The 19,001-nt window shown below is 40.2% G+C and overlaps 1 protein-coding gene across 1 annotated transcript; it reads right to left on the bottom strand.

Annotated features, from left to right (window-relative positions):
• Nucleotides 1-1,134: 1,134 nt before the first annotated feature.
• On the bottom strand, nucleotides 1,135-9,127 carry ccn2b (cellular communication network factor 2b). Its single transcript, XM_062410621.1, has 5 exons — nucleotides 9,003-9,127; nucleotides 7,135-7,351; nucleotides 5,793-6,044; nucleotides 4,133-4,389; nucleotides 1,135-3,755 (listed from the first exon to the last, which is right to left on the bottom strand). The coding sequence occupies exons 1-5, from the start codon at nucleotides 9,054-9,056 to the stop codon at nucleotides 3,450-3,452; spliced, it is 1,086 nt and encodes a 361-aa protein (XP_062266605.1). The 5' UTR covers nucleotides 9,057-9,127; the 3' UTR covers nucleotides 1,135-3,449.
• Nucleotides 9,128-19,001: the final 9,874 nt, after the last annotated feature.

The raw sequence follows: 19,001 nt of genomic DNA, 5'->3' as shown, positions 1-19,001 counted from the left end.
TCCGTTCCATTTGGGAGACCCAGAGGTGAATTGTCCACCGCGCCCCCTCCCCTTCCCCTTTCTCACATGGCATCAAGCAGGGGCGCTGCAGTTGCAGGGGGCGCCGATTTGCCAATTCCACACACAGTGATATGATAGTAGGATCACAGGTCTTCTCATAGTCATGGTCCAATGATACACTTGTGGTCTGTCCTGTGTGAACACTGAAATAAAAGTATATTTTCTTTGAACAAAGTCGTGTCCATAAATGGTAAATAGTCTGTATTTATATAGCGCTTTTCTAGTTTTGATGACCACTCAAAGCGCTTTAAAAACCCTTTAAACACTATTCCACCAAATAACAACAGGGGGCATTGATGCTTGTGAAGGCTGCTGGGACCACCTTCTCCCAACCTCTGCCTCAGCTTCTGCTGGCTATTTCCCCTCTTCCACTTCCCTTTCCTCTTGGAAGTGAGCTACTCAATTATAGTACACATTTAAATAATGTTGGTGTTGAAAAATTCTTCTTACAACATTACTTGTCTTGCAAATGTGGTCTTTGATCTGCGACATTTGAAAGGAAGAAACAAAACTGACATGAAATAATAAATTAATACGAATATATTATTCAGTAGTCTTATAGCTCTCATATCTGAGAGTTATGTATCCCCAAGTCTATTGAACATTGCTTGGAAGTATGATACCAAAATGTATTAATTATGCAGAAGTCGATTTTAAAGTTAAATTATTCAAATAAATACCGATGTCATTCAGGCCTCCATCTTTAAATGCTTTGGTTAAATCCGCTTACTAGTCTTTGAGAAATTACACTAGAGCTGGGCAACAGGAATAATGGGACAAATTTTTGTGAGCTCATAAATCAATCCGGGAAGTCCTCTCAGTCAGAAGCGTCAGTGTGCCTGTTATTTGGGTGTGTGCTTGTTCTCTCACCGAACTAACCCCCCGAGTGTGTGTCTGAATGGACCGAATGGGGCCTGGTGTCTGTATCACTGCCTGCTTCTTGACTTAACAGTTACTCTTACATAACACATGAGACTGCTGCTTCATCTAAAATCCACAGCTTCTGTTTTTAGACTCCAGCCGACTCTATGCTTTCTATTTCCAGCAACAAGAACAAGGCAACCATGCAGTGTATCTATAAAAATAAACTTTGTTTATTGAAAAAGAGGCAAAAGTGCAACAGACAATGACTCACTTGTATCTTAGTCAGGTGGCTACAGTAAAAAAACAAAGCAATAGGATACAGTTACAGAGCTACAATACTGTGTTAAAACAAATTGTATAAAGTATAGTACAAAACTGTACACAGTCTTACTGTATATATACAGCTTTATTTAGCAAATGCTAAATTTGTCCATGTCCTTCTTTTTTAAATATACAGTTAATAATGGGAGTCAAATTAATTTTGGCCATGTTAAATAATTTTCTTCCCTACACATGTCTTTAGACTGTGGTGTCAGAATAGAAAAACTATTGGAATTGGAAAGACAAAGGACACTGAACTAGACCAATAAGCAGTAAGTAACTGACCTCCAGCTTCTCGGGAGGCTACCAATGTCAAAACCGACTAAAGAGAGACTAAATGTGTGATAACAAATTTAAATACAAAAACTGATGTCTCCTGTATTGTCATTACTTTGAGAAATTAGTCGTACATAATAAATGTAAGGCAAATATTCTAACTTTTGTTTCCCCTTGGATGTCTTGGCGTGGGCAGTTTCTCCAGGAGCATTTCAGCGGCTGTCAGGGAACTACATCTCCCCCAGTCTGCCATTTTCGTTACGTTTCAGGTTTTTTTTTAATGGAAATTTCTTATCAACTTTTAATGATTAACCCACATTGTGTTACCTGTACTCTCACTTGGCCATGTTTGTTTGTCATTATTCAAGTGTTATCACATCAGTTAGGCCACATTTGCAAAAATACATAATATATTACCTTTATGAAAAATAGTAACATAATCTTCATCTTTGGTTAACATTATATTTTAAGATTAGGTTCATGGTAGCTAATCTAAACTATGGTCAACAAACTTCAATAACATTATTAAGCCAGTTTCTCTATGTCTGTCACACTATTTTTTAGCATTCACTGTTTTCCTGTAAATGCTCCAAAAGAGTTTGTCACTCATTAATTATAGAGAATCAATGTTATTTCAAGTTTTTAAAACAATAGTGCAGTTGAGGTGCTCCTATTCATCTTTAGAGAGTGTTATCATACAGTGATATTGTTTAATTGTCTCAAGATCAGAACTAAATAACCTTTGAGTCTCAATATAACAAATAACGGTCATAATGTCAGTGCTATTAAATCTACATTTTAAAGATTGTGCATCACTTGAAATTACAAAGCTTTAAGAGCCATCATTCAAATATTATCTAAATGAAGACAATCAAGTGCTTGGCTCATTTATTTTATAAATATTTGAATATTTAGAGCTGAAGTAATATCCATTAACGCAACTTGCAGAATCCTATGGAATAGAAGACCATACAACATGGCTATACTGTATCCTAGTATGTGATTAGTAAAGACATGCATGTCTTTATATTTGAGAATGGAAATTCATTTTTGATCTTTGAAACCATATAAAATAATTTTGATCAAAGTTCCACTCTTCAGTGCTGTTTCTTTTGACCCTGTTCAGTGCCAGTTGTCGTCATGTGAACAGAGTACATTTGGTTGTACTTTCTAGAGTATGTTTGGAGATGCAGTCCTTGTTTCTGATCAAAGTTGCTTTCTGGACTCAGATGCAAATGTCCTCTGATGCCAGACACTGTTTTTGAAAAGATTCTTGGATTGTGGGGTACTGTCACCAGATCCTTGGTACCAGGGTGCATCAGTAGCAGCTGCCATGTGGTGGGTTGATCTTTTGATACACATTAAAAAATGTAAGACCTAATATGTTTCCTTACATTTAATTTTCAGTATGTCGTCAGTTTGTATCTTAACATTCAGTAAAGAAAAGCTAAATTCAAGAAAAATAAACATGTCTTGCTCTCCTTCATCTCTTAACCTGGCAGGATTGTTTGTAGGCAGAAGCAAGTAAAGCTAAATTCTTTCAGATTTGTTTAGGTCTGGCCAGGACAACTGTGTATTTTTGTGTGGGCATTGTTCTTCCATATGTGTATAATGTGTAAATCTCTGATGGATTGGAAATAATTTTAAGGCCTATTTCCTATTTTTGTATTGCCTCTTACCAGACGTTGTCCAGACACACATTTCATAACAACATCGGCCTCATCATCTTTCCTCAAAGCAAACCAACAATTGAACAAGAAAGCGTTGTTGTCTCTTCATGAAAAGGTCCTGAATTTCTGACCCACTGCTTGAAGTCTGGATTACACTGAATTTGCATGTGGTTGTAAAGGCAGAGCGTTGCCTTGGTTGTTAGCATGTTGCAGTCCTGATGAGTGGGTTTCAATGTGTGTGTGTGCATAAGTCTCTGGTCACATATTGTTGTCATAATCCCCAGTCATCCTCCGAGTATTGGATGCCAGGAAGATGTCGTTATCATGAGGACAGTCATGATGACAAGAGCAGGTCTTGATTAACATCATCTTCTTCATGAATATATCTCCCTCTGGACAGCGGAACTCCACCTCGGCTGTGATTGTGGTGTGAGGCGTGCAGCAGCGATTGTCTGTACAGATGCCGCAGAACTTAGGTCTGTACAGCCTGGTGCTGGAGCAGCCTGACAGTTCAAAGTGCATCCCTCGCTGGGCCTTTGGTGTCCGGACACATTTCTTCCCTTTCTGTGGGACATAAATGATAATCTATGACTTATTCCTTCGGAGAATCATAGAGTTGATCTACTTGTTACTTTTACTGTTAGGTGCTGTGAGTTGTCAATGAGACTGGAAAAGCGATATATGAATATAGTACATTTACCAATATGAAGCATCTCATATTTCTAATCTAATCTAATTCCTTCTGAAAGAAGAAGTACTAAAACATCATCACTTAACTATGAGTCATCAAAATGATTTGTGTGTTCTTTCACCACTACTAACACAGTAAAGTACTCAGTGCATGAATGAAAATATGAATAAACGTTATTTTGCACAGTAACTGATGTGGAATATTTCTTCTTTCTCACACTCAACTTTTAGTTACAAGTAAACCAACTGACCTTGATTTCTTTCACAAGTCGGCTGTTGCAGGGCCGGACCATGCAGATCCTGGTCTGCCTTTCCAGCTGGCAGCACTGGTTGTCGTTGGTGATTCGGGATGAGACGGCCATGCCACAGGTGGCCGAGCACTCACTCCACTGTGTAGTTTGGACTATGCAATTATCTTTGTGACTCTCTCCTTGTGGCCCATAGGGAGAAGCCTGTCTGAAGACTGATTCAGGATTTGAAGAGGGCAGGGGATGAATCTGAGAGGCTCCTGCAACCAGAGGAAGTAGGGCAGAGGGAAATGTTTAGAGAGAGTTGAAATTAAATTTAACTTTATATTGTTTTGTGACTAAACTAAGACAAAATTAAGTGTAAAACATGAACTATGAACTAAGTTGTGTGTGGGTGTCTGCAGGAAAATGACATTCAAATTAAACCACAAGTGCAAAAGCATCCAGCAATACAGTTTTACATTCACCAATTCACACACACATTCATGCAGTGCATCTATACGCAGCACTTTCGGGGCCATTCAGGGTTCAGCATCTTGCTCAAGGACACTTCGGCATGCAGATGGGTCAGACTGGGGATCGAACTGCCTGTCATGTTCTGTCATTTTAGTGTGTTTCCCTTTGTCCTCTGTCGGATCGTTTGTTCTTCTACCCGCTGTCGTCCATGGTGCTGTCCTGTCCTGTGTTCCTGTCCTGCCTTGTCCTGATCCCCTGAGCCTCTTCACTTTTGAAACCCTGTGTAAGCTTAGTTGTGTTTTTGTTTTCCCCTTTAGTGTTCACGTTTGTTTTGTTTTGTTAAAATAACTAGTTTAATTCAAATCACCTTTTTTGTTTTAAAACTCTGCATCTGGGTCCATCTCCTTCATCAAACCGTAACACTGCCGACCTTCAGGTTGGGGGATGACCACTCTATCCCTCAGCCACAGCCGCTGGTTATGTCAGATGCTTGTTCCATTTTGGTCCAGTGTCAAACATGTTAACAACCTCTGGTATGCCGTAATAAATCCACAAAACATATGTGATCCCCTGATCTTTTCCTCCAGCCCCATTTGCAGGTGGAAATTGGGAATTCTGAATAAAATGTCTCTCAATAACTCCTCAATGAATCACCATGTAATTTCATGGAGACATTCATGGTCTAAAAGTTCAAACAAATAGACAAACATATAGTACAATTGCCCCATTAACTTTACTGCTTTTAAATATACTTTAAACATTAAAAACGTTAGGGTTAGGATGAGTGTAGCCTATTCCCTGAGGTAACAGGCTACTGTAAAATTATGGTTGAGTCTCCTTTTCAGGTGTTTCTTCTTCAACTGTGATGCTGCTGCTTCAGGAGGCGGGGTCTAATGTTGCCTGCCTTCTCTGATTGGATCAGAGGGTCAATAAGTCTCTTTTTAATGATTACTTTTTAAAATATAAAAAACTATGTAGCACTAATGAATTGCTAATATTTTCTGAAATATGTAGTGAAGTAAAAGGGAAAAGTACCTAAACAAATGTAATAAAGTAGAGTTCAGATCAAGAAAGAAAAAACTAAGTCAATGTACTTTGTTGCATCCCAGCAATGACAGTGACAATCTGATGTGGTCGTAGACTCCTATGGTCATCATGTTTCTATCTAATCATATCTTGCAGTTGATAAAACAGAGGTGACACTGACCGGCAATCACTGACTGGTAGTGGTGGTCCTGAGGCACCTGCTCACATATCCACTCCTCACAGCATCTCCCGGGGATCTGGATCCGGCGTGGGTATGGGCAGTCAAGGGAGGGCAGCCGGATGTCACTGGCACACATTGGCACACAGCCGATTTCTCCATTCATACACACACAGTGGTGCTTACAGCTGGGCTTGAAGGACTCCCCACTGCGGTAGACCACCCCTCCTAGGTCACACGTCTGACCCTCTTGAGCTGGTGACAGAGAAAACACATGCAGCTCTGTCACTGACTTTTGGTTCATCCAGTCAGAGTGACCGAGCCATTGGCCAATGACTTAGTGTTAACAGTGTCCATTACATCATCAGGAGTGTGTATGAGATTGGGGAAGCCTTAAACTACTTTTACACTTTAAACCTGGTCTCAGAGTGATGTAAAAAATTATTATCTTAAAGCATAGCCATTGTATTTAATTAAAGGGAAGTATCTGGTTGATTTTGCCAAACAGCTTTTGGGATTATAAATCAGGGTTTTAACAGAGCAGCAGTGTTAAAAAGACTTGAAGAGATAACCGATGTTGCCTTAATGGGTCACGTTTCAGTCACTGTTTCATATTTGTGCCATTGTGTGACAACTAAAACAGAAAAACATGTGAGAACAACTGTTTAGTGAAATCGGCGGATTTAAAGTCCTATATATATAAGCAGAGAGGAGACATGCTGAATTATGAAGTCATGATTAATATTAGATTAATAATGTTCCACAGCTGTTTTCCCCTACAGTTAATATTCTAGGTTTTGACCTAGTCTTGTTAAAAATGAAATGCATACAGCTTTGAACGAGTTGCCACATGTCAAATATCATCTTGTATCATATGGCCATCTGAGTATAAAGTTTAGCCAATATACCTACGTCAAGGCCTTACTGTCTTCTTATGAAACCACATGTATTGGTCCAAACCACTAGATCCAAACATTTCTATGCACCGAATTACACAAAACAATAGTGTCCCAATCATATTCCAGATTTTTTCATTAAGATCCATGAATTATACTTGGAGAAATGAACGAAGATGCTGAAAACACTTTACCTCAAAATAGCAACGAAAATAAAGAGAAACAATATATCCTGGACCCCCCCCCCCCCCCCCCCCCCCGAAATGCATTTGAAGACATAACCCCCTTGGCAGAGGTGAAAAGTCTTGATCACCTTTGAATCATACAGATCATGAGGCCATTGATGATATAAAATACTTTGTTCTTATCACGAGAATTCAATTCTCAAATGTTATATATACCACTACTGTGGGGCCAAATGAAAGTGCGTATTAGACAGAATGTATTACCCATGCAGATGCCAGTCTCAGTGTCACTCAGCAGAGCGTAGTCACAGTAGAGCTCTTTGTGATGGTCACAGGGCTCCAGCATGGAGCAGGGCTCCCCCAGCTGCTTGGCACACACCTTACAGCAGCCACAGCCATCCAGGACCAGGCTGGTCCCCAATGGGCAGAGTGGGGGGTCTGCAGGGCAAGCACAGGGCTGGGAGCAGTCCCGGGCCATTGTCTGCAACAAACAGAAAAACATAGGTTAAGACCACATGAAACAATTAGCAGCAGGACATAGGAAGAATTTAAACAGGAGAACAGAGAAAACATTTAAACGTCTGTTTTTCTACACCAGACAACAAATCAGTCTCAGTAGCTGCTCAGTAAAAGTAAAACATATGAAAAAGTTGGTCCTGGAGCTCAAGGGGGTTTTGACAATAATTTCATCCATTTACAACACACTATCAGAATGTATTACTATTCTGGTCTTGAATTCCATACATCTCCTGTAATTAAACATTTAAAAGAAAAAACCTTGTCAAATGGGGGTCTGTGGTCTAATTTGTGTTTGTTTAAATGTTGTTGATGTGCAAAAGTTATTGATCCCCTGCACGTTATGATGCCTCACAATCTCAGAGACATGGATGGAGTCCATCTCTAGACTGCAGAGACCAGGCTCACATCCCATCACCTGCGAGTCTCAGTCCAGACTAATGTGCAAAGGACCTGAATATTTAGAGCAAATGCTTTTGAGCCGCAGTTCAAACCAATCCTACTCACTAAAGAAACAAGAGCAACACATGCCAACTCCATAAGTGCAATATATGAGTAAATGTTTAGGGTGGTAGAGGGAGCTGTGACATGAGCATGAGAGATCTGACCAAAGCTCAAGTGCATTAACCAGTGACTGACTTGTTTTGCTTGCTCAACTGGAACCAAGTGACGACCTTTAATGAGCAGGTCAGTGGTCAGCTCAGCTCATAATGGTAACATTGTACCTGTAAAAATATGATTGAATGCTACCCATAAGTAGAATCAGCCCCTTAATTGTGAACCATAAATGAAGCAACTGATGCCAAACAGCTGATGCTAATGATTTCAGTGCCCTGCCTGAAGAATGCTGCATTTCAGACTCAGACAACTTGAGCAACTTGAGCAACTTGAGCAACTTGAGATTTGTGCCACTCATAGTGAGAGCTCCTGTAGGTTAAGTTGGGGCAGATGCATCTACCCTGATAGAGAAGCAGTTGTCTCACTCCACACCATCGAGGCAAACTTTTACAAAGTCAGCATAGCAAAACTGTTATAAATTCAAATTTATGTCAATTATGAAACAGCTTTTATTAGGTAGCTATCACTGAATGTCCATTTGGAAAATTGTTTGTTCAGAACTATGCCAAAGTGGTAAAGGAAGAGTTTCACAATTTTAAGGAAACTCAATGTGTTTTTATACCATATAGTAACATGTAATAACATTGCAACACATTTGCCGCCAACATTATGAGTCATGTGTTAAAGGAAGTGAGGCTGGTTTTGCTCCGGTTAATGACCACACAAAATGCCACAAGATGGCGACAGCAGACAGAGATCACATTGGCCCGCACACACTTTCCATGTTCTGTTTTCCTCCCACTGTAAATAATCAGCAGACAGGGAGCAGGTTTGGGAGAGGAAAGTCTGAGTATGGAGGTGCAGAAGCAGGAGGAACTGCCTACATTTCCCCCCACAATCTTCCACTTTATCATCAAAGACTCCACTCTCTCACGTAAGGAGTCACATGTTGACTAAAATGCACATTTGCTTGCAAGGTCCAAAGCAGCACAATAACTCAACCTTGATATAACTTCATGCTCAAATTAATTTCATTTTGACAGGGAAAGAAAACTTACCGAAGCGATAACAAGCAGGAAAAGAGAGAACGGGGCTGAAGTTTCTACACACATGTTGCTTTGCAGGCTGCAGTCCACTCAGTAGTACTGGTTCCTGTGGGCAGGAGGCTTGCTCTTGTTTTTCTCTCTGCAGCAGACTGATGAAGGCTGGGAGGAGAAATGGCCTTAAATACTAGCCCAGTGGGTGTAGCCAGAGAAACGAGAGCCATGCAGCACTGCTCAGAGAGGTGAAAATATTCCAAATCAAATGGTTACAAAGGCATCCTCCACCGACACATCATTAGTTTGAGGTGCTGTGAGTGAACAAAATGACAACAGACAGGGGGTGTTAGCTCTAGGGTAATAAGGTGACTGACAGCAGCTAAGATTGGCCATTTTGAGTCAATTTACATTCCAATTTACAGGTTTGTGTGGTGACTCTGACACTTACTGTAACATATGAGTAGTCAAAGCCATAAGCCACACCTCAACGAAAGACAGTTTTAGGAATGTTGGTCACTAAATCTGAGATTTCATGGAGCAGCGGTAATGACTGTGGAAAAAGAGGGTGGTGTAAGCCAAACACTGACAGACTGCAGAGGTGCACAAACACACACAAACACACACACACACACACACACACACACACACACACACACACACACACACACACGCACACACACACACACACACACACACACACACACACACACACATGTGTACAGGTATTAGAAAAGAGAAATAGGATGTGGCCTTCATGAAACGGAAGATGGTGGCAGTGGTATTTGAACCATTTGTCCTGCAGCTTGTGCAGCTGAAGGCACTCCACAAAAAAAATGACTTCATTTTCATTGAGATTTGGTATGCAAGTATGGGGCTACGATTTCTTACTAAATCTCAAACATGCTCCAAATTCAGCAAGTCTGTGTTGATGAGACGCCTTTCATGACAGTTGACTGCTGTCAAGTTCCCACAGGCCAGTTTCTAAATGTCTTATGGAAGTATTATGTGAACAGAGAATAACATATCACCTGGTAATAATATTGGGGCTATGGTTTCCATTCCTGATCTGTCATCATTCATGGGTAGAATACACTCATGAAGTCTGCCTGTTGCAGTATGTGCTGGGAGTTTCTGTGTTATCACTGCACTTATGTACATCATTTTCAAAATTAGCTTCATGAAATGACCAATGTCCAGATATCTTGTTGTTTACGCAGTAAAGCCTCCACACCCCAGCTCTAGTTCACATCCTGACCACTAGATAGAGCCAATTTCCCCTCCAGATCTCGTCTTCTAATCTCCAAGTCACATCAAAATAATTTTACAGGTGACGGACATGAAAATAATTGGTTTTAGGGTATATTGATTAAAATGTTGATAGTATTTTGTGTAGGGGGCTCTATGACCGTCCTTCTTTAGATCATTGTCTTCAAAGGAGCCTGGTAGAAGAAATAAGGCCTTATCATGGACAGTGACATGGTCAAACCTTACATCAATTAATGTAGCTCATCGCATAAGCACTATCAAGGTCTTCAAAATAACCTATTGTCCACCCAACAGTAACTTGACAATCAGTTTGATCTCAGACTTTAATAACTTTCCTCTCTGCTCAGGTAAATTCCCACTAGTGTGTTGTACTGTTATCCTTTGGAAACCTTTGGAAATGTGTTAACACTAAGGCTTATGGACTGTGCTGCAGATCCAGTCCTCTGTTTCTTAAGTAACATGAACATGTTAACACTTCCTTAGTGAAGTATACCATTGATGCTAGTAAAAAATGCCATCACATGTTTTGGGTCTAGACCTGGTTTAAACATACAGAATTGCTGGCTCGTCAGCCTTAGAAAACCCTTGTGTGTCTCACTGCCTGGTTAAACAAGACCAGGCCACAATCTGAACAAGCATGAACTGAAATAACCACAGCTTGTGGGAACCAAGTATCAATGTATGTGTATTATTTTACTTTTTACTACCTTAATCATTTCCTCACTATTAAGAAAGTGAAAAGTTTAAATGTTCAGCATTGTTGTTATTGTGCAGTACAGTCTGTCATAAATAACCGCAGCCCTCTGTGCTACACATAGATAATGTATAAAAAGGGCTGTAAATAATTATAATTAAAAGAATAAGATACAATATTTGTAGAGAGGTGTTTAGGTGTGCAATTCTGAAAACAGGCCTTTCTCTGAATTGAATGGTTTTAGAATGCAGTCTACTTTCTTGTAAGAGAAAAATCTGAGGAACTGCTGGATTTGGATAAATAAAACAGTGAGTCATTGTTAAGAGCATTGGCAAACTGCAGCCATTCTGAAGCAACCACATAATTAAATGTTACTTGTCGCCATTCTCTTGCCACAAATATTACATAAATATTACATAAAAGCTCAGTTCAGGCTAACAGCTTCCATGTTCAGACAGGCGACACGATGCATCAGGCTGTCACAGCTCCGCTCACATGTGGCACTCAGATGGGACACAATGTTTGACCTGGAGTAAATAACTATCATTTGTTGTTTCCCCCTCCCCCTCCTGCACACAAACACTCACACACACACACACACACACACACACACACACACACACACACACACACACACACACACACACACACAAGCATGCACGTACACGTGTATATGTAATTTGTGGTTGAAACAGGAGAAGTTTGAGTACCAGTATTTCCTGTGAGTAGAAATCATACAAGGATCCTTTCAGTGTACCTACTCCAAGGTCCAGGCAGGTTGACTACACAACAACACGATGGAATTCATCCTCACTCTTGTGTGAGAGTTGTGTGTTCGACCATCAGGATCTGTTCACATTAAAATAGTAGGGCAGCGCCCACAGTGCCGGCACATTGGGGGTCTTAACCTGCAATCATTTTATCAGTGGATGTTTGCTTACCACAAACAAATACTGTACACTATGTACAAGCTCACATTCCTGGATAATAACATACTGTAAACATTATGTTATTTACCTGGAGATGCTGGAAACTCAGAGTAGAACTTCAGCCACCATGTTCATTTCAAGAGATTTAAAAATCCTGTTTCATCATCTTAAAACACTGCAGTGATTATCCAATAAGCTTACATCAGCTTACATGGGTCTGTTACTCAAAATGTCCTTCTTGGTACCACAATGTTTTCACACTTCACCTGTTGTTTCACAATACATACTGTGAATAGTACTGAGTGTGAAAAGATACATTCTGCTCAGTGTTTTTGTGAGGATGCAGCAGCCTGCGTGTTGGTATGAATCCTCATTGTTTTTTTCGTTTCCTTATGCCTGACACCATGCGGCGGGGAATAAATCATATATTGCATAAAATTGCCACAAAGCTTTGCTGAGCAGATTCATGATCCTCACAGGATGAACCCGCCAAATATTGTGTTCTTGGTAATGAATAAGCATATCCCTCAGTGCAATGTAACTTAAATAGTCCAAGTTAATGTTTGTAGCAAATTTCAAGACATTCCCTCAAGCGTATCCTAAGACTTTCGATAACAACATACACATACTTTGTGAGGCCACTGTGACCTTAACGTTTGTCTACCAAAACAAATCAGTTAATCATTGAGTCTAAGAGAAGGCAAATAACTGCTTTGTGAGGTCAAAGTGACCTTGACCTTTGACTATCATAATCAAAACAGTTCATCTCTCTGGCCACTGGCATTCACTGTCGCAGAAGCGTGAAAACAGCAAAAAGAAAAATGTCATTTCCTTTTCATTCATTTCTAAGTCAGATTTAACAACCAATACAATGGCAAGGGCCTGTTTCCTCGTGTGAAGACATAACTTATCAAGATTTAAATTGAATGGAATTGAAGTTAGCATACACATCCTATAATTGAGCAGTAACATGCAATCCTTGTTACATGGATTGAAATATATAGTGATCTTCTTGCATTTACCACAACTCAAAGTGCTTTACATCACAAGTCACATTGTCACACACTCACACAGGAGACTAGCACATGCCTCTCCAGTGTGTAAAAGCAGAAAAACACCCTCCTTCAATCGCAGAGTAATGGAGTACTTTGTTGTGTAACTTTCCTTTGGTGATTAGCAGTTCTTTGACCATGATTTCTTGGGTGCTCATGAACTGGAAGTGAAAACAAGCCACCTGACTCCACATCTTGTTAGTCACAGCAGGATACGTAGAGTTAATTACATCCTGTGTTATGGTACAACAGCTGAAGTGAGTCAAGGTGTTTGACTGGAATCGGAGCCCAGCTTGGTGCTTTTGGCTGCAGGATCTGGATGACTCAGTGCAGCCGAATTACCGAAAAACTCAAACTCAAAGGCTTAATGCACAGTTTTGGTGGTTTTAGTTGAGTCCTCTGTTACAGTGACTCGTATCAAAGGGAGAGTAAGTCAGTCATGTTGTTTTTGGGATGTATGACATATTATCAGCTCTACTGCTCCTGACGATGCAGATGATGTTGTGGCAGTAGACTGCTCCTTACGAACAATGTAGGCTTAAGTCAAAGTTGTGCCCCAAACATAACCTGTGACAAGCTTTTTAAATGGCTTGACTTAAATAATTGTGAGATTCTCAGATATAAATTTGATATGTTCATTTTAAGTGTATTGTAATAAGTTGTTGAATAAGTATATTACTCTTATCTTGAGAGCTAAATTGCAAGTGCCTACAAAGGTAAAGGACCCTACCAGCAGGCACAGGGGCAACAGTCTCATGGACACGTCTTATTACCTTATGTTTTGAGTTACGTTTCCCCCCCTGTCCATTTATGTGTTTGTTTGTAGGCAGGGTTATGCAAAAACTGCTGAACTGAGAACCTCCCGTTGCATTGTGCACATGTGAAAAGAAAACGTTATCTCTCAGGAGGTCCTCCAAAGGACCTGTCTGATAACGGCTATATTGTATGTACAGCTATCGTAAATGGAGTGTATTTATGTAGCGCTTTTCCAGTCTTATGGCTCACTCAAAGTAGTTTACATTTATCCATTCATGCACACATTTATACAGCGCTGCTAAAGGCCGGACTTTTCTAATATATATCATTTATACACTGTTGGTTACTTGAAGTTGAATAGTCAGCCATTGAATAATTTTGGAACAATTTCCATCATGATGCATGTCAAATATGTTATGAGATTTTTTGAATTGTTTAATTCTTAAATCAGTCAGAAACTGAGTTGTGTTTATAGTATGTACTGTATGTCCCAAAACTAAACCTTTGGTTGTGTTCTTTTTTAAAGTTGACCTTTTTATTTTGTTGTATATAATGAAATATTTCATTATTTTGACGGTACATTTTTGTCGGTTTAGTGTCTGTTTCCGTCACTTTATAAGGAAGTTATTTGTATCTGAATATAAGTTAATGTGCACTGTTCAGCCTCTGGCTTGTATAGGTTGCAAAGTGCAACTTGCAGTAAGAAAGTTTCTTCTCATAAAACTCACTTTTGAAAATGTTTTGTCATTAGCTCTGGACAGTTGCTCATGGTGGATGAGCCCCTCTATAGTGGAGCCCCTACAGCTTCTCTTTCTATCAAATTCTGGGACATTTTTTACTTTCACTTGACTAATTTGAGGACAGAGTGTTGGTGAGATACTAGCTTTGATATTTACCTCGGATATTTTTGTGAAGAGATTGAACAAACTAACATTGTGTAAACCTTTCACCAACTCAAAACATTTCAGTCCCAAGCTGCAGCATTCAAAGACCCAGACACACTGTTTCTTTCCCCTGACATAAATCAGCAAACTATGTGATTCCCATGCAACGTCAACCCCCTCCCTGCTTTCATATCCCAGACGATGTGTGAGGGCCAACAGTCTTATCATTCTGCTTCCTGAACCTCCCGGTGAGCAGTGAGACAGAGACCAGGTCACGATCTTTCCATCGCTCGTTTATCTCAGCTGACTTGTATTTCCTGTGCCATGACCTCACCTGTTAACGCGCTGACTAATGTTATTCACGAAAGATTAGCCCATGACCCAGGAGGGTGGAGTGATGGGCTGAACTGTTATTGGGCCAGACAAGCTGATTACATTGGGTAGCTTTCCTGCTGAAATAATAGAAAATGAAGGCAGGTCCATGACTCTGTCTTTTCTTAATGCCTGTTTCCCTCTTTGGAAAGCCAATAATCCAAGCAAAATATGATGGGTTGATCAGGTATATTTGATGGGAGGTTTGGTTGACGCAGTCTCGCTCCAGAGTTAACTAGTTCAGTAAACTAAAGTTTGAATGATTTACTTAACTGCTGTTATTCTTACATTCATGGCATGTCAGGTATTTCAGTTGAACAACGGACAAAATCTGAAGGACCCAAATTCACAACTTTTCAAAATAAAAGCTCTGTTATTCAGCTCGAGCATTACAGCAAAAAATCCATAAGAGGAAGTGATTTTATTGAGTGTCTCTATCAGTTGATTATAGTGAAACAAAAATAATGACTGCAGCCAATAATCTGTCTGGATTATTGGCTGCAGGTACGTAAAATAAAGATGGAATCATATCCAATGGCCTTTGCATTTAATAGATCTCAGCCAGATATTTTAAAGGTTGGAGGGATAACAGAACAACTCTGGGGGCAGATTCAAGATTTATAAATAATTTTCATATAAAAAGAACAAACAATTTTTTTTAGCAAGCTATCCTAAAATAAAAGATAGTAACCTGCTTTTCTTTTACCCTTTACTACCATAAACCTTAGTTTGGTCTTTCATCCTTAATTTAATATTTATATGTATGTAAATTGCACACATTCAAACCAGCAGATAATTTCCTTGATCTATCAATCAATCAATGAATCAAATTTTATTTGTATAGCCCATATTCACAAATTACAATTCATCTCATAGGGCTTTAATAGGGTGTGACATCCTCTGTCCTTAACCCTCAGCAAGAGTAAGGAAAAACTACAAAAAAAACTTTTAACAGGGTAAAAATATGTAGAAACCTCAGAGAGAGCCACATGTGAGGGATCCCTCTCCCAGGACGGACAGAAGTGCAATAGATGCCACGGGCAGGAGAACATCATCAATAATCAAAGTCTCGAAGGACAACCCCAACATGACATGCCAAGCAGTCCCGCTGCAAGCACAGTCCATGCTCAGCAACCATCTAGACCACGATCCACCATCCAGACCAGACGCCACTCCAGTCCTCAGTCACCGTCCACCGCCGCCCACCAGGAGGACCCATCACAAGCCACCACCGCGGTCCTGGTCCACCGCCCGTGCCCAATGCCAACGCGACACAGGGTCCGCCACCAGCACCACGATCAGCCCACATGACTCAGAATCCGCCACACTGGATCCAACACCGCGACCCCCGGTGCGCGATCCACAAACCGCAATCCATGGTGCGGCCACAGAGGCCCTGGATCTGCGGGTGATAAAGCAAAGGGATTCCGGGGAAGGGGGATAGGGATGGAGAAGAGGAAGGAGAAGCTGGAAAGAGAAGCTCCGTGTGTCATGTGTCATAAAATAGAACAAGTAAATCTACATACAAGCACTTTAGAAGAATGTTGTAAAACGATTGCTTTAAAGTCTATGAACTAATACATACAATATAATCTCACCTGTTAACACGCTGACTAATGTTATCTGAACAATACTTGCCCATGACCCAGGAGGGTGGAGTGCTGGGCTGAAGTGTTATTGGGTCAGACAAGCTGATTACATTGGGTAGCTTTCCTGCTGAAATATTAGAAAATTAAGGCAGGTCCATGACTGTGGCTTTTTAATACCTGTTTCCCTCTGAAGAAAGCCCATAAAATCTGTAGTTGACCAGGATAAAAAGTGTTTTACTAACAACTGTAGTTCTGGCCTTTAAAACCAAAACTAACAATATCTACAATACCTCGGAATTAAAATAGTATTGTGGTGTTCTGGGTTCCACTGTCTCTGTGGTTGTGACCCCTGACACACATGGTTGTGTGTCAGGGTTCACGGAGGGGTCTACACGGAGGGGTCACGGAGTGACTGTTTTCATACTTTGAGTGAACCTACTGACCCCCTTCAAGTAATTAACAATATGGACCCTTTAATGAGGTTTTTGCTGGGTCTGAATTATCCTCAGAGATCGCCTTCTCTTCTAAACAAATAATCAGAATCAGAATCAGAAGGTACCTTTTGCCAGGTAGGTTTACACCTACCTGGAATTTGCTCTGGTCATTGGTGCATACAATGAACATAAAAACACAATAAATACAACACAGATAGAAAACATAAAAAACAATATATATAAAATAAAAAGATATAAAAGATAAAAGATATAAAAAGTAAAATAAAAAGTGAAATGCAAAATGCAAACAGTAGAACAGTGTCAATTTGCAATATGCAATGTTATGCAATGTAATAATTATATAATATTATGTGTTAATTTAACACATCCTTGAGGTGTGGGGGCGGAATAAAAGTCCAAGTCAGGTGGGGGTCTAGGGCCTTGTTGATAAGGCCAACTGCAGCCGGGAAGAAGCTGGTCTTGTGGTGTGAGGTTTTGGTCCTGATGGACAGCAGACTCCTGCCGGAGGGAAGAACCTCAAAGAGTTTCTTACCTGGGTGGGAAGGATCGGCCACAATCTTACCTGCATGCCTCAGGGTCCTAGTGGTGATTGGATCTGTTAATAAGCAATTTCATGTTGAAACTCCTCGTCTCTTCAATTTTGTTCAGTGGGCACTACAAGAGTTTCTTTCATATGATTGGTTCATTAACATGTGTGTTCTTTAATTAACACATGCAATCCCACACATACACACACACAAACACACAAGCACACACACACACACACGGTTACTTGACCTGTTAACAGAGATAACTACTTTGATTTCCCACATCGCTGACTGTAATTATCTATGCACAAAACCTGAGCTTTCTGTTGCCACTTGAGTGTGTGTTTCAAACAGATGACTCACTCGAATGCACATTAGTGAAAATTATACAGTATTGAACATTTGAAGTCACACCGAATACAGATTAAATTTTCTTTGGAGCAGGTCAATTTATCAACAGCATTCATGCACACTTTGATATTTAACAGTCCTGACCCGAAGCATGCTCTACACACATCCTCTGTCCCCCAGATTCCAGGACCAGCTCTTTGAACTTCCACTGCAAATTAATGTCAATATTATTCACCTGACTATGGAGCGAAAAGGTTGCAAAACTCTCCTCAGACAAATATGTGCACAAGTTATCACACAGGGATTTACGTTGTGCTGAGGTGATAAAACGAACTCCCTCTCAAGACATCGTTTCAGCACTTCAATCTTTCCGTCTTTCCCAATATTTATTATTTTCCAGTCTGTGCCAGCGGACAGTCGGGCAGGTAACCCCATCTGCTCTCCACTTTGCTCCACTTTTGCCTTCATCTCGTATCATATATTTAAGTCTGGATCCTGGCACAAGGCTTTGCTGCTGTTTTTGTATAAAAGAATGAAATAAACAAAACACGACTCCCAAAGGTGTGTCCCCAGTGAGCTGATCCTCTGCTGGGAATGTTTCTGCTAATGATGCTGAGGTTTTATACCTTGGTAGTATAAACTGGAATTGTCAGAAATAAATGGAACAAGTGTGTCCCAACAACAATTTAAATTAAGTTTAAAAAAAACTTATCTAAAGGAATTGTAATGATTGGTAAGTAAGTAAAGTATATCACTAAATCAGTCCATGTGATTACAATAAGACTATAAAATTGGAGGGAGGGAGAGGAAAATAAACAACTTGTATTTCTATTCCTCTTTTCCTTTTTGGTCTTTGTTTTGTGTCAGTTGTATGTTTAGTGTTTGCCACTGTAGTTTGGTATACTGCTATTACAAATTGTCACCACCATCCTAAGACCAGACCTGGTAGTCCGGTCCAACACCCTTTGTATCGGCTTCTTTGTAGTATTGACTGTACTGTGGGAGGATGAAGCAAATGAGAGGAAGAGGCTGTGGTACATGCATGGAGATAGAATCTGAGGCAGAAGAACATGGCTGGAAAGCACTAGTCTACCCAGTGGAGAGGTTGGTGCTTCATCAACCACCATCAAGTTGCTCAAAGT

This window comes from Platichthys flesus, chromosome 17 (genome assembly GCF_949316205.1).
Source record: "Platichthys flesus chromosome 17, fPlaFle2.1, whole genome shotgun sequence".
Classification (NCBI taxonomy): domain Eukaryota; kingdom Metazoa; phylum Chordata; class Actinopteri; order Pleuronectiformes; family Pleuronectidae; genus Platichthys; species Platichthys flesus.
This window is presented reverse-complemented; position numbering and strand designations above follow the sequence as displayed.

Bases quoted from the DNA above. Each gene is read 5' to 3' on its own strand.
- ccn2b (XM_062410621.1), bottom strand. From the start codon at position 9,056: ATGTGTGTAGAAACTTCAGCCCCGTTCTCTCTTTTCCTGCTTGTTATC. The intron at 6,045-7,134 runs GTAATACATTCT...CTCTGTCACCAG, and splicing joins TGAGACTGGCATCTGCATGG to CTCAAGAGGGTCAGACGTGT. The intron at 3,756-4,132 runs GTCAGTTGGTTT...TATGTCCCACAG, and splicing joins GACTTGTGAAAGAAATCAAG to AAAGGGAAGAAATGTGTCCG.